Genomic DNA, 16,738 nt, shown 5'->3' on the forward strand with positions numbered 1-16,738 from the left:
CACGTGGAATTCTTGGCTTAGAAGTGTTACCCTCATCATCAACTATCATTTTCCCTAATCTTCTTTGAGGCTTCTACTATATTTTTTGCTTTCTATACATCTAAAAGCCATACAGGGTGGAGAATGTCTCACTCCTATTAGGGCATCTTTTGGGATTAAGAGGAGGTGTTGATATACCTAAGTCATTAAGTGCATTGTATTACATTGATTCCTAGATTGACTTGTGTGCCTATATATAGGGCATGGGCATTAATGACTTAACATCACACTCACTCTTTCATTCATTCTTCACCATTTCCCAGTTCACTCCATAACACTTTCAACCTCAGCCATCTACCATTGTTGTTTACTCCCTAGACCCCATATCCTGGCAAATATCTCAATTCATGGTACTCTCCAACTGATTGTGACACCATATTAGTATGTGACTTCATTCTAGAAGTCTTCTTCACATTACCATCAGCTCCATTACAGACTTGTGTAAATTGATGTATTTTGGATAACACAAACAATGAATTGTACTTGGCTGTGCATTGACCATTATTCATAAACAATTATGCACCTGGCTTTCTAATTATTGTGAGAGACAACGGCAGGATCGAAGCTCAGCACAAAAAAAAGTAGACTGAAGCACAACACCCAATGCAATAGCTGAAAGAGTGTAAACTGAAAGTGCAAGGTACAACCCTTAAACCTTAGGGTTGTAGGGGGTGTTCATACCCAAACACGGTAAGTGCCCGTAAGTGTGTGTCATAAGCACATACAAAATAATATCATAAGTGTGGAGGAAAAAGCCTCTCCTACCGAGAGTAAAAAGTGCCCCAGTGTCCTACTGATCATCGACACTCCTATGTGAGTGTAGGCATAAGTGAGGCGTGAGTGAAATACCCAACAAACCCCCCTAGAGTAAAGAGTGATCAAGAGTACAAGGATCATCCACCACCAAAAGAGATCAAATTTAAAGCATTGCGAAATGCTTCAAATTTGTCACGAGGAAGAGCTTTGGTGAAGATGTCTGCCACATTGCTGGTGGTAGGACAATAGACAAAGTTGATATCACCTGCATGTAGCCTCTCTCTGACAAAGTGATAATGTATCTCAATGTGTTTCGTGCGTGCATGAAACACTGGGTTCTGTGCCACTGCAATGGCACTCTGACTGTCAGGAGTAGGCTCTGTAACAGATACATCCAAATCAACTAGCAAGCGTCTAATCCATACACATTCAACTGTGGTAGTGAAAGCTGCCTTGTATTCAACTTCACACGACGATGTGGCAACAGTGGACTGTTTCTTGCTAAGCCAAGATATGCAAGACGAGCCAAGAAAGAAACAATTGCCACTAGTGGAGTGACGTGAATCATAATCATCAACCCAATCAGAATCACTGTAAGCATATAATTGCAATGGTCCCCCCTTGGCGTAAAGCAATCCAAGAGATCTAGTACCCTGCAAGTAACAGAAGACACGCTTAACAGCTTGCCAATGTGACATGCGTGGCTGATGCATATATCTGCTCAGGGCTGAAACTACAGACTGTATGTCCGGCCTAGTGTTGCATAAGTAAAATAAGACATCCAACTGCTGGAGCATATTTGTGTATATATCAAATAAATCACTATCATCATGTAATGACAGTTTTAGTCCAGGTTTCATTGGTGTACAGACTGGTTTGCAATCCTGTAAGCCAAACTTTTCAAGAAGTTTACCAATGTATCTTGATTGTGATAACCCAATACCTCTAGCGTCATGTATGAACTAAATGCCCAAGTAATAATGCAAAGACCCCAAGTCTGACATGTCAAAAGTTTACTGCAAATTTTGTTTAAATGCTGAGATCTGATCAGCATCTGTCCCTGTAAGCAAAAGATCATCAACATAAAGACAAATGATTAGCATGGATCCCCCCTCTTTACATACGTAAAGGGTAGACTCAGATGAGCTGTTTATGAACCCTTGGCTAAGCAAGAAAGCATCTATCTTTGCATACCAAGCTCTAGGAGCTTGTTTCAACCCATATAAAGCTTTTTTCAGCTTGCAAACCAAGTGTTCCAAGCCCTCAATTGCAAAACCAATGGATTGTTGTACATATACTTCCTCATGAAGTTCCCCATGTAAAAATGCAATTTTAATATCCAACTGATGCACAATCCATCCATAATGAGCAGCCAAAGCAACCATAGACCTGATGGTCGTCATGCGGAAAGTAGGAGCAAATGTCTCCTCATAGTCAATGCCTTTCTTCTGTGCATAGCCTTTGGCTACAAGCCTTGCCTTGTATTTGTCAATGGATCCATCTACATTCCGTTTCAGTTTATAGACCCATTTTGTTCCAATGGCTTTCTTTCCAAATGGCAAAGACACTAAATCCCATGTTTGATTTTTAGTGATATAATCCAATTCAGATTTCATTGCTACCATCCAATGCACACTCTATTGTGCATCCTCAAAACATTCAGGCTCCTCATCATCAAGGGTGCTTGCTGCCATAACGAACTCCATGGTATGTGCAATATCATGCATATGAGATCCCCTTTCGATGAGCGGCGCGCATTGCGCCCTTGACATAGGACTGCCCCATCTCTTAGGATCGACTAACCCATGTCCAATTGCTGTTCACATGGAACCTTTCTCCACTTCGGTCTGCCTTCTAGTACGACCAGTCATGGGTGCATCCAGATGACTATCTTTCATAGTCTGTAAATACCATCTAGGCATTTGTCTTGCCTCCTGACTGTGCATAAGCTCTTGCTGAATTTCAGTTTCAGCACTTTGCTGAATATTCAGATCAGCCAATGGCTGATTTTCTGCATTTTCCAAAGGAGCAGCTGGCTGAATATTGAGTTCACTTGCTGAAACTCCAACTGAATCACCAAATGTAATGGGCAGTAGCCCTTCAAATACATCACGGGGAGTCTGATATATATCTGAACCAGCCAAGGACAATTCTGATTTTTCATCAAATAGTACATCCCTATTGACAAACACCTTTTTAGAAACACAATCATAGAGTCTATACTTCGCTTTCACTACTATAACCCACAAAAATGCATTTAACAGCCTTGTCATCCAACTTCTTTCTGAGTACCTTTGGAATATGTGCATATTCAAGGCACCCAAAAGTACGAAAGTGTCCAACAGAAGGTTTCCGGCTGTTCCAAGCCTCAAAAGGTGTAATTTTCTTCAAAGCTTTGGTGGGGCATCTATTCAAAACATGGCAAGCACACATGACGACTTCCATCCAAAAACTGTAAGGCAAGCTCTTTGCCTTCAGCATACATCTGGCAATCTCCATGAGTGAAAGATTCTTCCTCTCTGCAACCCCATTCTGCTGTGGAGTATAAGCAGTAGTGTACTCATGGACAATGCCCTTCTGCTTCAAAAAAGAATTCAGCATAGAGGACATGTATTCCCCCTCTCGGTCTGAATGGAGAGTCTTAATTTTACAACCAAACTGGTTTTCAACAAGTGCAATAAAAGCCAAGAATGCATCATACACTTGTGACTTTTGAACCAAAGAGTAGACCCAACAAAATCGAATAAAGCCATCAATAAAAGTCACAAAATAGTAACATCCTCCCAATGACTTTGTCTGCATATGCCCACATACATTTGAATGTACTAACTACAACCTGGCTGTTGCTCTAAAAGTAACATCATGGGAAAATGAAAAACGATGCATTTTTCCCAAAATGCATCTTTCGCACAAGTGCTCAAGAGGTCTCTCCAATAGAGGTAATCCATCTAGCATCTGTGTATGTTGTAAGAGCATCAAGCTGCCAAAGTTCACATGCCCCATCCTAGCATGCCATAACTCTGCCTGTATCATAGCAGGAGTAAGAGTGGATGTCAAATGCGTTAACTGACAACCGAAAAACCATCCAACTCGTATAACCCATGACATTAAGTGCCTGTCAAGACCAAAGTCATGTGTTCTTTGTCTCTCACCATGCATCTGTCATCATCAAATGTGACCTGCAATCCACAACGTGCCAAAGAAGAAATAGAGAGCAGATTCTTCTCGATGCCTAGCACGAACAAAGCATCTTGCAGGCGGAGAATAGAGCCATCAATGGCTGTGAGCACAATCTCCCCAATATCTCGAAGAGGGTATGATGCATTGTTGGCATAGTGTACAGACTTGCCAACTAGAGTAGCACTAACAGAAGCAAATAAATCTCTACAAACCAGGTCTAGCTTCTTCTCCATTGACATAATCCCAAAGATTTTTTGCCACAAGTACATTCTTCATCATGAAGGACCAAAGTGAATAGTTATTTCCATCCAGTCTGTCCTCCTTAGATACATAGGTGAAAGCATCTCCTCCCTAATTTGCCATGATTTTCAATTACCAAGAAACAAAGTAAAAGAGCAATGTCGAAGCGAGACCAAACTGGAAATCTGAAAATTCCCAGAAATTGCTGGAAATAATTTTCTGCAATTAGTATACAAAGGTGCACTCTGTCAAAACTATCTTTAATGCACACAATTCAATGTGCAATTAGTGTTCAGCAACACTGTACTAGTAAAATCCCCAAAATTTCTTGCCTCAAATGTGTTCAAAACAATCTTTTTGTGACTGTAGCTGCAGTACATATACCAATGTCCTCAAAAAATATAAAAGCCCCAAAATGTCTGATAAATTTGGCCAGAAATTTGCATCCAATGTGTCCCAAACACGTTTTTGAATGTTATGCCTGCTGCGTAGAAACCCCCTCTTCCAAAAATTTATTTCTCAAATAAAATGATAATTTTTTTTTTTAATCCCTGACATAATGACTAGTTGTCACTGACCACTGGCACGTGTTAGATCAAAGGGGTGGTCAGCGTGGTGCTGACAGGTGACGGCGACGCAGCAGTGGGCGTGACACAGGGGCGGACAGGAGGCGTCAAACGCTTGAGGTTGACATGGCAAGAGCCAGAGGAGCTGATGAGACCTGAACAGAGACGTAGCAGGACAGAACGCTAGCGACTACTGGCAACGCTGAAGGCAGGCACAGGCGAGGTGTGCACCAATCTGGCAGGTGGCACAGCACAGGGGGCGGGCACTGATCCAAGCGGGCACTGGTCTCAGGGCAAGAAGCTGCAAGGGCGAGGTTAGGCGGCTCCAAGAAGCAGGTCGAGCTGCTGCAAGTAGTGCTGAAACTAACGGGGGGCAATGGCAACAGGGAACAATGTTGAACTGAGCCAGAAGCTCCCAAAGACTGAGCGGAGTTGAGCTGAATTGAGCTGAGCCAATGCTCTAATACCAAATGTGAGAGAGGACGGCAGGATCGAAGCTCAGCTCAGAAAACAGTAGACAGTCTGAGAGAAGCAACAACACCCAATGCAATAGCTGAAAGAGTGTAAACTGAAAGTACAAGGTACAACCCTTAAACCTTAGGGTTATAGGAGGTGTTGACACCCGAACATGATAAGTGCCCGTAAGTGTGTGTCATAAGCACATATAAAATAATACCATAAGTCTGTGGAAAAAAACCTCTCCTATCGAGAGTTAAAAGTGTCCCAGTGTCCTAATCACCGACACTCCTATGTGAGCGTAGGTGTAAGTGAGACGTGAGTGAAATACCCAACAATTATGCACATTGAAACCTACAATGTTCAACAACAACATCCATCCTAGCATGTGCATTGACTTGTTGATGAATTGGCAAATGTGACAACACAGCTAGTTGTTTGAGTCTCATCTTATCATCAACTTAACAACATGTCCATGTTGGGCAGTGTTCTTCGGATTTCACATTTTTAATCCCTCTTCAATATTGGCAATGTCATGATTAAGTGACAAGTGCTTGTGATTGCCTTGGACTTTTAAATTGAAGCTTGCTTATTTGAAGTCCATTTGAAGGTGGTTCGCACACTATGTTTGCAAGATTTATTTCATCCTTGCGCCTATCAAATGTGCTTGGTGTGCTTAAGATTTTGGCAAGCTTCACACCCTCTTAGATATTCTCTCTTATAAAGGTAACAAGCAAGTTCATTTTTGTCATCTCACATAATGATCAAATTGCTCTTATGATTGAGACATTCACTATTCTAACAAACCTCATAAAGACGTAGTCGAGTAAAGTAGAGCACACTAGCACTTTTCGGAGAGGGTGTTGAATTACTCCAACCTTTGGAGGAGTCTTTACTTCCCTTATGAGGCAACAAAGTGATTTATGATCATGCATGTGAACGCAAAGAGATAGAACAATGCTGCATGGTGTCACATCTAAAGAGGAGGATACAAAAGATATGCTAGTGCTTCGTATGGTGGCAATCATGGTTGTGCTTGTTAGGTCACAAGATCACATGGAGGTTTACCTCATTTTGGTTCACTTGGGACCTATTGATGGTTTAAGTTGGCAGTCCTTCTTGGCTTTAGTGGCATTGCATGCCATCACATGCTCCTAGTCAAAAAGGGGCATGCAAGGGAGGAGAGAGGTCATATCAATGCTCCCTCTCTTGTTTGGTGGATTTGGTGTACCATAAAGCCCACATGTTGTGGCAACTACAAAAAGATTTCTTAATGTGAGTCAAACAATTGAGCCATATTAATTTTTTTATATTTTGGATTTCGTAAAAGCTTAAATCAATGCATCCTACAGCGTCACTCTATTGCCCTCCATTGTCATTCTTCTGAGAACCCTTCATTTATAACCAAGTCTACTTGATTAAAATATGAAGTTAACCCGAAGTCCTTTTCTTTAGCTCCACACGACATATAAAGTTGACTATTAAAAAACATTTATGTAACTCACTGGGGAAAAAAAAGTTTCCAAAAAGTTATTGTGGCTAACAGTCTATTCTTAATGCTATGCCATCTGAATAATTGAAGGTGCGATATTTTTCCTTGTATTATGCCATGCGGCCTAGAAGTATATTGTAAATACCATGCTATGCTATTCCCCCGTCTTCCGCCCTAGCCCTCCCCCCCGCTCCCCCACACCCTAAAACCCCCTTTCATGTTCTACAACAGGAAGAATAGAGTACTTTTGCAAACATCATGCTATCCTTTATCAAGAAAAGAGACAGCAGCAGCTAAAACCATTGACTTTGCATTGTCTAGTTTCTTTCCGAGCACCAGCACTCTGTCTGCTCTGCAATGCCCAAGGACTATCGACATAAGATGGACAATCGATAGGAAGATCCATCAGAAAGGCGCTAACTGTACTATATCAAAGAATTACCCGCGCTTCTTGAGACCTAGAAGCACTTTGCCGCCTTGGTCTACGATGGCCAGCGTGAGCAGCTTAGGAGGAAGAGATGGGGTCCCGTTTCCCATGCACTGCATCGCCATAGCCTGTTTTGGAAGGCGAAGCTGGCAGTTTCCCTTACGGAGACACTAAGGTGACGTCTCGCATGTGCCTTGGAGTAAAGGGGCCAATAGAGTGAGACTTAAAGCGGCCAATCGAGTGAGTGAGGCGTAACGGTCGCCTATTAGATCTTTCCACGCGGAGCTTAAGGTCAATTTAGATTTACATCAAGCCAAACAACACAAAATCATGACAAAATGGAAACTATTTTGTAAGACCAAGCTGGTAGTTTCTATCATGGAAAACGCTCAGATGATACCTCACATGTGCCTTAGATTAGAGGGACCAATAAAATGAGACTTAACAGTTGCTTGTCAAATCTTTACATGTGGAGCTTAGGATCGATTCTATAGCATGGCCAAAGCGTAGCTCCAAGAACACTTCGAAGTAGCTCTAGCAAGGCTATTGCAAAAGCAGAACATGGTTGTTGGGGATAAAAGCGCCTCCATCTAGCCGCTCGTGTATTACTACACTGACAGTATCCGCGCTTGCACATTGTAGGCGGTAGTGACATATGAATAAAAGGAAGGCCGGTCACACATTGTGACTGTTGGAGTTCCCACATTGTGAGTCTCTCTCTCTCTCTTGCTCTTGCTCTCCCGCCATAGCTCTCCCGTGCAAGCTTCGATCCTTCTCACCTTTCAACTAGTATCAAAGCATGGTTGCTTGAGCATTCGAGCTTGGTGCATGACTCCTTCAACATTCATTCAAATCTCTACACTATTAGTTCTCACTCTTAGCAACCATATCCGACTCCTTCGAGCTCCCATCACTCCCGAGCTTCCCGAGCACCTACCCTGCCCATTTGGGCACCCTCAAGGTATTCCTTCAGAGGTATTGAAGCGTTATTTTGAGTGTTTATTTCAGTTTGCAAGGTACAGCAAGAAGGGGTAGCCATAGCTCCAATCATTAGAGCTCCCCCATTTCATATCTTGGCTCCTCCCTGTGATTAGGCTTGACAAGGCTTTGTGTAGGCCTTCTTTAGGCCCTACTTGAGCCCCCTTGCCACCCTATTAATGCCACATGGACCAGCAGCATACCCAACAACATTAGCCCTGTTTGCGCCAACTTGAAGACTTGCAAACATTTGCTTTTTACTTTAGCCCTCCCTTGGTACTCATTAGCACCTTGAAAACACTTCATTCGATACTGGGAAACACCCCCTTGATACTCGGCATTGGTGGTTTATCATTGGTGTTGATTTGTGGACTGATTTACCTCAGTCCAGGATTATTTTTCACAGTCCACAGGTAGCCACAAACAATGTTATGTCAACACTTTATGTTTATGCATGGATAGCATTGACATTTGATGGCCAATTGGTCCCAAATGGTCCTCGAATGTTAGGGAAAAGTATGCCTATTGATTGGCCATCTTTGGAGTTGATCTAGTGGCATAAAATACTCAGTTTTACATAGTAAATCACTGTTGTACACTCCAGGGCTGAAGCTTATTTAGTCACTTTATGCTCTGCCTATTAGTCATGGGTACTTCTGAGGTATTTCATATGATTATTGGAATGCAAATGAAGGTTGGTAAATACTTTGGATGGTTCCGGAATGTATTTTGAGCCTTGTTTAAGCTCCGTATTGATTAGCATTTACTTGACATTAGTCTACACTGGCATGCTTTGTGACAAAGGTTATACCTATGGTCTATGTATGACTCGTTGGTAAATGCTTGACGCTTATGTTACATACACATGCTAGTTACATTGTTTGGACTTGAATGCTACTAGAGCTTTGTTTGGGCTTGACTTTGGATATTCTGGAGCTTATTTTGGTCTTGCTTTGGCTCATCAGAGATTGATTGGGATTGTCTTCATGACATTGGATGCTATCATTGGATACTTGACTGCTCATATGCTCTGGATGTCTTACTGATGTATGATCTTGAATACTCTGTCAAATGGTCTTACATGCTTTGTTTGAGCTTATTTGCTTGACACTTACAGCTTTTATGCTAGTGGGAGCATATTTGTATGCTTATCAGATATTAAGCAATGCGGGTTATGTATATTGAGCTTTCGGATACTTGAGATTGGAATCTCCTTGTGGATGATGTATGGTTGATATGCCTTGTCCATGTAGATGTACTTGGGTTGATTCGGCTTTGTATTCACTGAGCAGACATTGACTTATGTCAGGTCTTGAAAATGGTATGCACATTTTGCCCTGTGGATTGGGGGGTATACTAACTTTACTAACGGACTTTGTCTGACATGCTTGGGTATTGGTTCATGTCAGTTTGATTGTTACATGCTTATTCATGCCCAATGCTGGTTTTGCATTGGCATTCAGTGGTTGACTTGGAATATTGTTTTTTGCCTACTATCAGCTCTCATTGTACACTTCTGCAAATTATTACGACAAGCATATATCACCGGACTGCGAAGTATTTTTCATATTGAATCATCCTGATTTGATGTACTTTTAATGGCACTTGGTGGGGATAGCATCATTAAATACTTGTTTCTCGCCATTTACCTTAGTTTTGGTGGTTTTTTTGTCATTTTCTACAGTTTACAGCAAGCAGTTTTCAATTCTCTACATTGTTTCATCTTGCAGTATGGCATCTTCTTCCAGTGACATTGCTATCTTCAACATCACTAAGCTTGATGGTATGAATTATGCCTATTGGAATAGCCAAGTTTGACAGATATTGGTGTAGAAATTGCAAATAAAGCCACTAAGGTTGAGTGGAGAGCAACTTGAAACTATGACTAATGATGAATGGATGGAGCTTGATGAGTTATGCAAGTCCACCCTCATCTTGTCTCACATTGAACAAGTGCATTACAATGTGGTTAAGGAAGCACAAAGTGCTTGACAGCTTTGAGATAAGATCAAGAACCTCTATGACAACAAAGTCTTGCAAATCAAATGTATTGGGGCTGAAATAGCTTATGGATCTCCGCATGAAAGAGAATGTGACCATGGCAGCTCATCCGAGCCAATTTCATGCTATTCTTAAGAACTTGGTTTTGTAGGGCATTGATTTCAAAGAGGGTGTCACTCTTGGGAGGGGGCTATGCAATTTGAGATAGACTCCTTGTATAAGATTGAGACTTGGGATTTGGTTTCCTTGCTTAGTGGCAAGAAGGCTCTGCCATGCAAATGGGTGTACAAGTTGAAGAGTACCCCTGTTGCTAAGGGTTTTAAACAGGAGCATGAAGTTGACTTTGATGAAGTATTTTCTCATGTGCTTAAGATGACCACCCTCCGCTTAGTTTTGGCCTTGGTCACGCAGCTTGACTTGGACTTGTATCAAATGGATGTCAAGACGGCATTTTTACATGGGGATTTGCATTATGAGATTTACATGGAGCAGCCTAAGGGCTTTGCAAAGCCTTGTAGGGAGCACCTAGTGTGCAGGTTGAAGAAAAGTCTTTATTGCTTAAAGTAGGCACCTAGGGGATGGTACCATAAGTTTGATGCTTTTATGCAGTCACAAGGCTACAGTCATAGTGCTATGGATCTGTGCTTGTCACGAAGAAAGCCTGTGATGGATCTTTGCTTATTTTGGTACTCTATGTGGATGACATGCTATTAGCAGGGAAAGCTCATGATGAGTTAGATGCTCTTAAGGCTCAACTCAAGAAGAGCTTTAAAATGAAGGATCTGGGACAAGCCTCTCACATACTTGGTTTGCCCATTAGACGCGATAGGCATCAAGGACTCATCTACTTGTCACATAGGGAGTACGTTCATAAAGTCCTTGAGCACTTCGGCATGCAAGACGTGAAGCCTATTGGCTGTCCATTGCCTTTTTATGTGAAGGTATCACATGCCGATTGTCCACAAATAGATGAGCAGAGGGCCGGGATGATCAAGATTCCCTGTGCATCAGCAGTGGGTAGTCTTATGTATGCCATAATAGCCACTCGTCCAGATATTACCTTTGTAGTTGGTGTTGTGGCACGCTATATGGCTACACCTAGCAAGAAGCATTGGGATGCCGTGAAGGATATCATGAGGTACCTGAAGGGCACTACAGATATGTGCACATGCTACAGCAGCCAAGATACACGAGTCATGGGGTACACTAACTCTGATTATGCAGGACATGCAGATAGTAGGAAGTCCACTTCTGGCTATGTGTTCACCTATGCTGGAGGTGCTATATCTTCGATGTCCAAGGTGCAAAATTATAAAGCTCTTTCCACCACTGAGGCTGAGTATATTGCAGCCTGTGAGGCTTGCAAGGAGGCCATATGGTTAGGCAATTTGGTTCATGTCATTGGTATTGATGCTATCCCTAGATTGCATTTGGATTCTATGAGTGCTATTCAATTAGCCAAGAATCCAGTTTTCCATGTGAAGGCGAAACACATGGAGGTGAGGTATCACTTCATACATGGGGTAATTAAGGACAAGTCTATTGACCTTGTCAAGATCTCGATTGACCAGAATCTTATAGATCTACTCACCAAAAGCCTCTTTACGGAGCACTTTTCCTTCCTCAGGAGATTGATGGGCATGGAATGAGATGACATCTTTTCTCATCCTATTGTACATGTATACATATTGTATTGTCCTTTCTTTTCTTTTTCACTCCTCACTAGGGAAGATTTACCTTTAAGTGGGTGGTTATTGGGGGTAAAGACGCCTCCATCTAGCTACATGTATATTACTACACTGATAGTATCCGCACCTGCATACTGCAGGCAGTGGGCGCCCGTCACTATCACTTTATTCTTTATTCTTTTAGTGACAAATGAATAAAGGGAAGGCTGGTCACACAATGTGACTATTGGAGTTCCCACATTGTGAGTCTCTCTCTCTCTCTCTCTCTCTCTCTCTCTCTCTCTCTCTCTCTCTCTCTCTCTCTCTCTCTCTCTCTCTCTCTCTCTCTCTCTCTCTCTCTCTCTCGTGCAAGCTTCGATCCTTCTCACCTTTCAATGGCAACATACATGTTTCTTTTACTTTATAGGAGACCTTTTGCTTTTACTTTTGGAAATGTCGAAGCTTCAACAAATCCAATAATGCATCTTTTTGCAACCAGCTACATTTTTACAGTCAAAGGGTGGGCAACTACTCTCAAGTAGCTTTGGCAAAGTGGTTAACATGTTAGCTACTAGATTTCTTATGGTGCTTACTTCATAGAGTCATGATTGCACTGTAAAAGCAATTACTACCAAACAAGTTGTTATTGAATTATTTAGCAATAGCACACATTAAAACATTATGAAATATACCATAGCTTAAAATGTATATATATATTCTATAAGTAAACATCCTGGATTGTGAAACTCGTTAACTGAGTATAAAGAGAGTATGCCTTTATTTTTAGCAAACGCTTTCAATAAATATAGGAAAGCCACCTTCACCCCTCATCATAGTGATACTCATATAATAAGAGAGGTCTTCTTTTTTGGTATTCTACTCCTCAAGCTAATATAAGGATGTACACTCTCTCACACCATAGATATGTGTGAAGGAGTAAAACACACATATATTTGTGTATGAAGGACCATCAATCATGGTGTTTTCACTTGATAACCTTGGTTGTTTGCTAGGATTTTAGACACTCCCACAAATTGAATCATTATAACCATAAGAGCAAGCTTAAGATAACCCCTTCAAATATGACAATGTCTTGCTCTCTTTGTCTCAAAGGATACATGGTTACTCTCTTGAGCACTTGTCTCTATACCCCAAAGTTCAATATTCAATGCCATTGGTGTACTCTCTCTTTCTCTCTAGGTTATTGCATGCATTGTTTTCAACAACTATATCCACAAAAGACAATTTCCAACCCTTATATCCTAAGCTCTCATTTTTCACATTAGCAAGAGTGCATGAATCCTCCTTGCAATGCATAGACTTTTGCCAATGGTGGAACTTTGGATAGACTTTAATTATTTCAAAAGCTTCCTTCAAGTATGGAATATAGCTGCCTCTCACATAGCAAACTCATACTTTAGCTTCGAGCTTCTTTGTGTTTCTCTTTTTATCCCAATAATTTAAGAAGACAAGAGAACTCAAAGGTTGTAGTTGGCTTACTAATACTCAACATTTTTCATTGCTTCTCTTGCATGGCAAGCTCTTGATCCATTGTTCATGGGTGAGCACCTCCCCCATGCATGTATTTATGGATTTTGCATTATCTTTTGTGCTCAATATACATTGAAAAAGTGTCTTTTTTTTGACTTCTTGATTTCTTTGCTTGAACGCCCTACCTTTGGCCTCATAGCGTCTATCTCATATTTAATAAGCCTATTCTAAAGTCTACAAAAATAATCGTCCAATCCTTTAGGCCTTACTCAATGGTTACAACCAAATAAATAAATTGCACAAGTAATGTGAACCATGTGTACCTACTATAGTCATCTATGAAGGACACATAGTATCGTGATCCCCCAAGAGATGCATTCTGTGAAGGTCCCCATACATCAGAATGTACAAGCTATAATGGTTGAGCATGCTTGAACTTAGGGAGTCCAATTACAACTTGCTTATGTTGCATATTCTTCAACTTTTGAACATTTACATGATCGATCCTTTTATGTCATATCTCAATGTCCCTTATTGCAGCATTGTCATGTGAGTACATAGCAACATTCAATGCTGGATTTTTTGTATCCAATGTAAACATATTTCCGTTTCTTTTGCCTTTAGCAATGAGTTTGCATCCTTGACCATACTCTTCAATGTAGCATCCATCTCTATTGAATCTAACTTGTAGATTCTGTTCAGCCATTTGTCCCACAGAAAGCAAGTTTGTGGTTATGGAGGGTACATGTAACACATCATAGAGACTCTTTTTCCTATCATTATGCATCATCAAGGGAACAATAACCTATATGCATAATGTCATGTTGCATATCATCCCATGTGCAAACATATCCATGAGCACCTTCTACCAATGTGTCAAACCACTCTCCATGAGGATTCATGTGGTTAGATGCCTGTGAATCTATATGCCATACATCATCTGCTTTGCCTTGTGTAGGCAACCCTTTCTTTACATGTTGCATAGCAAACAACATGTCATCCTCCTACATACCACTAAGAAGCATAATTACCATGTTGCCTCCCTCTTGCTCTCTGATCATTCTGCTTCTTGTAGCAATCCTTAACTACATGCCTGTATTTGTCACAGTAATGACAATCCTTATTTGCATTTGATTGTTGTCCATAACTCATTTGAGGCTGCTACCAAATACCTCTTCCTCTAGCTGAATAACCCCCTCTTCCACGAGCATTTGAGGCACCTCTATTTGCTTGAGACTACCTATTTTTCCATCTAGTAGCTTGTTGTCCATGGGCTGCATATGCATTTCTAGCACCTCTTCCTCTAAAATTTGATCTTCCTCTTCCACCTTTACCCCTTTGATTTGTGTAGAAGACATTGACCCTACTATTTTTAGACCCACTGAAACTTGTATTGAGTCCAAGTTTCACTTCTTCATGCAACAGAAGTGCCACAAGTTCATCAAAGTCAAGCTATTGCTCCTAACACATTGAAATGGAAGTTTCAAACTGCTTATATTCTACTCCAAGACCATGGAGGGTAGTGGCCACCAAATCATCATCCTCAACTTCAGCTCCGATTGAGCCTAGTTGTTCTGCAATGGTTCTTCTAATCTCACTGAAATACTCTTCAATAGACCTTCCACTCATGGATATGCGGCTGAATTTTTGCTTCAGTAGTGTCTTTCTCACATGAGTGGCATGCCCATGTAACGTCCTCGCGCCCCCCCATAGGAACTCACCCCCCTTTAATTTTTGACAAATTTTTTTATCTCACCCTCTCTCTCCCCTCTATCGTGTGCATGGTGGGGAGAGAGAGAGAAAAGAACAAGAAGGGAGGAAGAGAGAGAGGAGGGAGAGAAAGAGGGAGGAAGAGAAGAAGGAGAAGAGGGAAGAGAGAGAAGAGAGAGAAGAGGAAGAAATGAGAGAAAGAGGGAGGAAGAGAAGAAGGAGAAGAGGGAAGAGAGAGAGGAGGAAGGAGAGAGAGAAGAGAGAGAAGAGGAAGAAGGGAGAGAAGTGGGAGAAGAGAAGAGAGAGTAGTAGAAGAAGAAAAGAAGAAGAGAAGGAGAGAGAGTAGTGAAATAAGAGAGAAGAAAAAGAAGAGAAGGAGAGAGAGAGAGTAGAGGAAAGGAGAAGAAGAAAAGGAGAGGGAGAGAGAATAGGGAAGTAGGAGAAGAAGAAGAAGAAGAGAGAGAGAAAGAAAGAAGGAGAGGAGAAAAAGAAGAAGAAGAGAGAGAAAGAGAGTAACCGCCACAAGTCACCCTACAAACCTCGTCCAGTGGTCTTTCCCAACCAAACGTATCTACCCAAAACCTATCAAGGACCAGACTGCCCAATCTCCACGAGGCGAATGGCTCCCAAGAAGAAAGTCGCGAGAAGCGTAGGCGTCCAAGCCATTGCTAATGCTGGAGTGACGAGCGAAACGACCAACACAGCGCACACAAATCAAGCCCAAGTTTATATACATGAAATGATAGGATTTTTTTTAAATATTTCACATAAAATAATAGGCTTCCACCCAATCTAGTACATGAAATAGTATCTAGGATTCATGGTTCACACCTGTGATTACAATAAACACATGAAATGATAGCTCCCATTCCTAGCATGTAGATGCACAAATGCATGGAAATTTAGGCTTTCATGTACCTAAGCCACTCAAATACATGCATATTAGGATTAAAAAGTCATCACTAAACGTGAAGGGAGTTAAGGTTCCTAGATTGTGTTAGTTTACTAATCGATCCTTGTGCACGGGAGATGAGTTTGATGGCAAAATTCTGCATAGCATTGTGCTAAGAGAAGGTGGAAAGAATGTATGACAAGTCTTGCAATATATTTAATGTGCTTAAAATATTACCAAGAATATTAAAAGACGTGCAGGGAATCGAGGATTCACAACTTGGAACCCTAGGGTAAAACCCAAGGGGAAGAGGGATTCAAAAGAAGTTGAGTGACTAAACACACATGCTTGTGATTTGTTTTTAAGGATCTTGTCTTAGATTATTTGAAGTGGATATCCTCCAAGTTTAAGCTAGGCTAGTAAATTGACTCTAAATGGAATGCTGATCAAGGCTTATGCTTGGTTGTTTTGAAAAGGATATTTCTAAATGAATTGACTGGTTGCCTTGATAAGAGGAGATCTACTAAGGACAAGTGGTTTATAAGGAAAGTGATTGCTTGATGTAGAAAATGATATTTTCTTGATTGTAAATGAAAGGGATGTTTCCTAAGTAATTGTTTGTAAGCTGGGTGCTTTAGCTGATTGATTCCCTAAAGGAATAATTAAGGAAAGATGGTGCTAGCTACCCCCCGCGAACCGCCAAACCCTAACCAAGGGGGTTGTGATTCCATGTCGGGAATGTGGACCAAACCCGCCGCGAGAGGTCTCTCCGTGGAAAGTACTTGGCGTAGGAGGACGCTTGGGTGCCAGTGGGGGCTCTGGCCATAAATCCCAATACCTCTG

At 41.4% G+C, this 16,738-nt stretch overlaps 1 protein-coding gene across 12 annotated transcripts in view; it reads right to left on the bottom strand.

The window, feature by feature from the left end:
• Positions 1-7,410, bottom strand: part of LOC148024723 (uncharacterized) — a 165,524-nt gene extending 158,114 nt beyond the window's left edge. For 3 of the 12 annotated variants that reach the window (XM_087693756.1, XM_087693757.1, XM_087693759.1), the window contains exon 1: positions 7,172-7,407. In XM_087693756.1, the coding sequence (XP_087549882.1) occupies positions 7,172-7,281 (110 nt within the window). In that variant the 5' untranslated portion in view covers positions 7,282-7,407. Of the gene's footprint in view, positions 1-7,171 lie in introns of all 12 variants that reach the window. The other 9 variants (XM_087693750.1, XM_087693751.1, XM_087693748.1 and 6 more) reach the window with 5 other exon arrangements.
• Positions 7,411-16,738: the final 9,328 nt, after the last annotated feature.

The sequence above is a fragment of the Lygodium microphyllum genome, chromosome 15 (genome assembly GCF_053477565.2).
Source record: "Lygodium microphyllum isolate KBCC chromosome 15, Lygodium_microphyllum_v1.1.10, whole genome shotgun sequence".
NCBI lineage: Eukaryota > Viridiplantae > Streptophyta > Polypodiopsida > Schizaeales > Lygodiaceae > Lygodium > Lygodium microphyllum.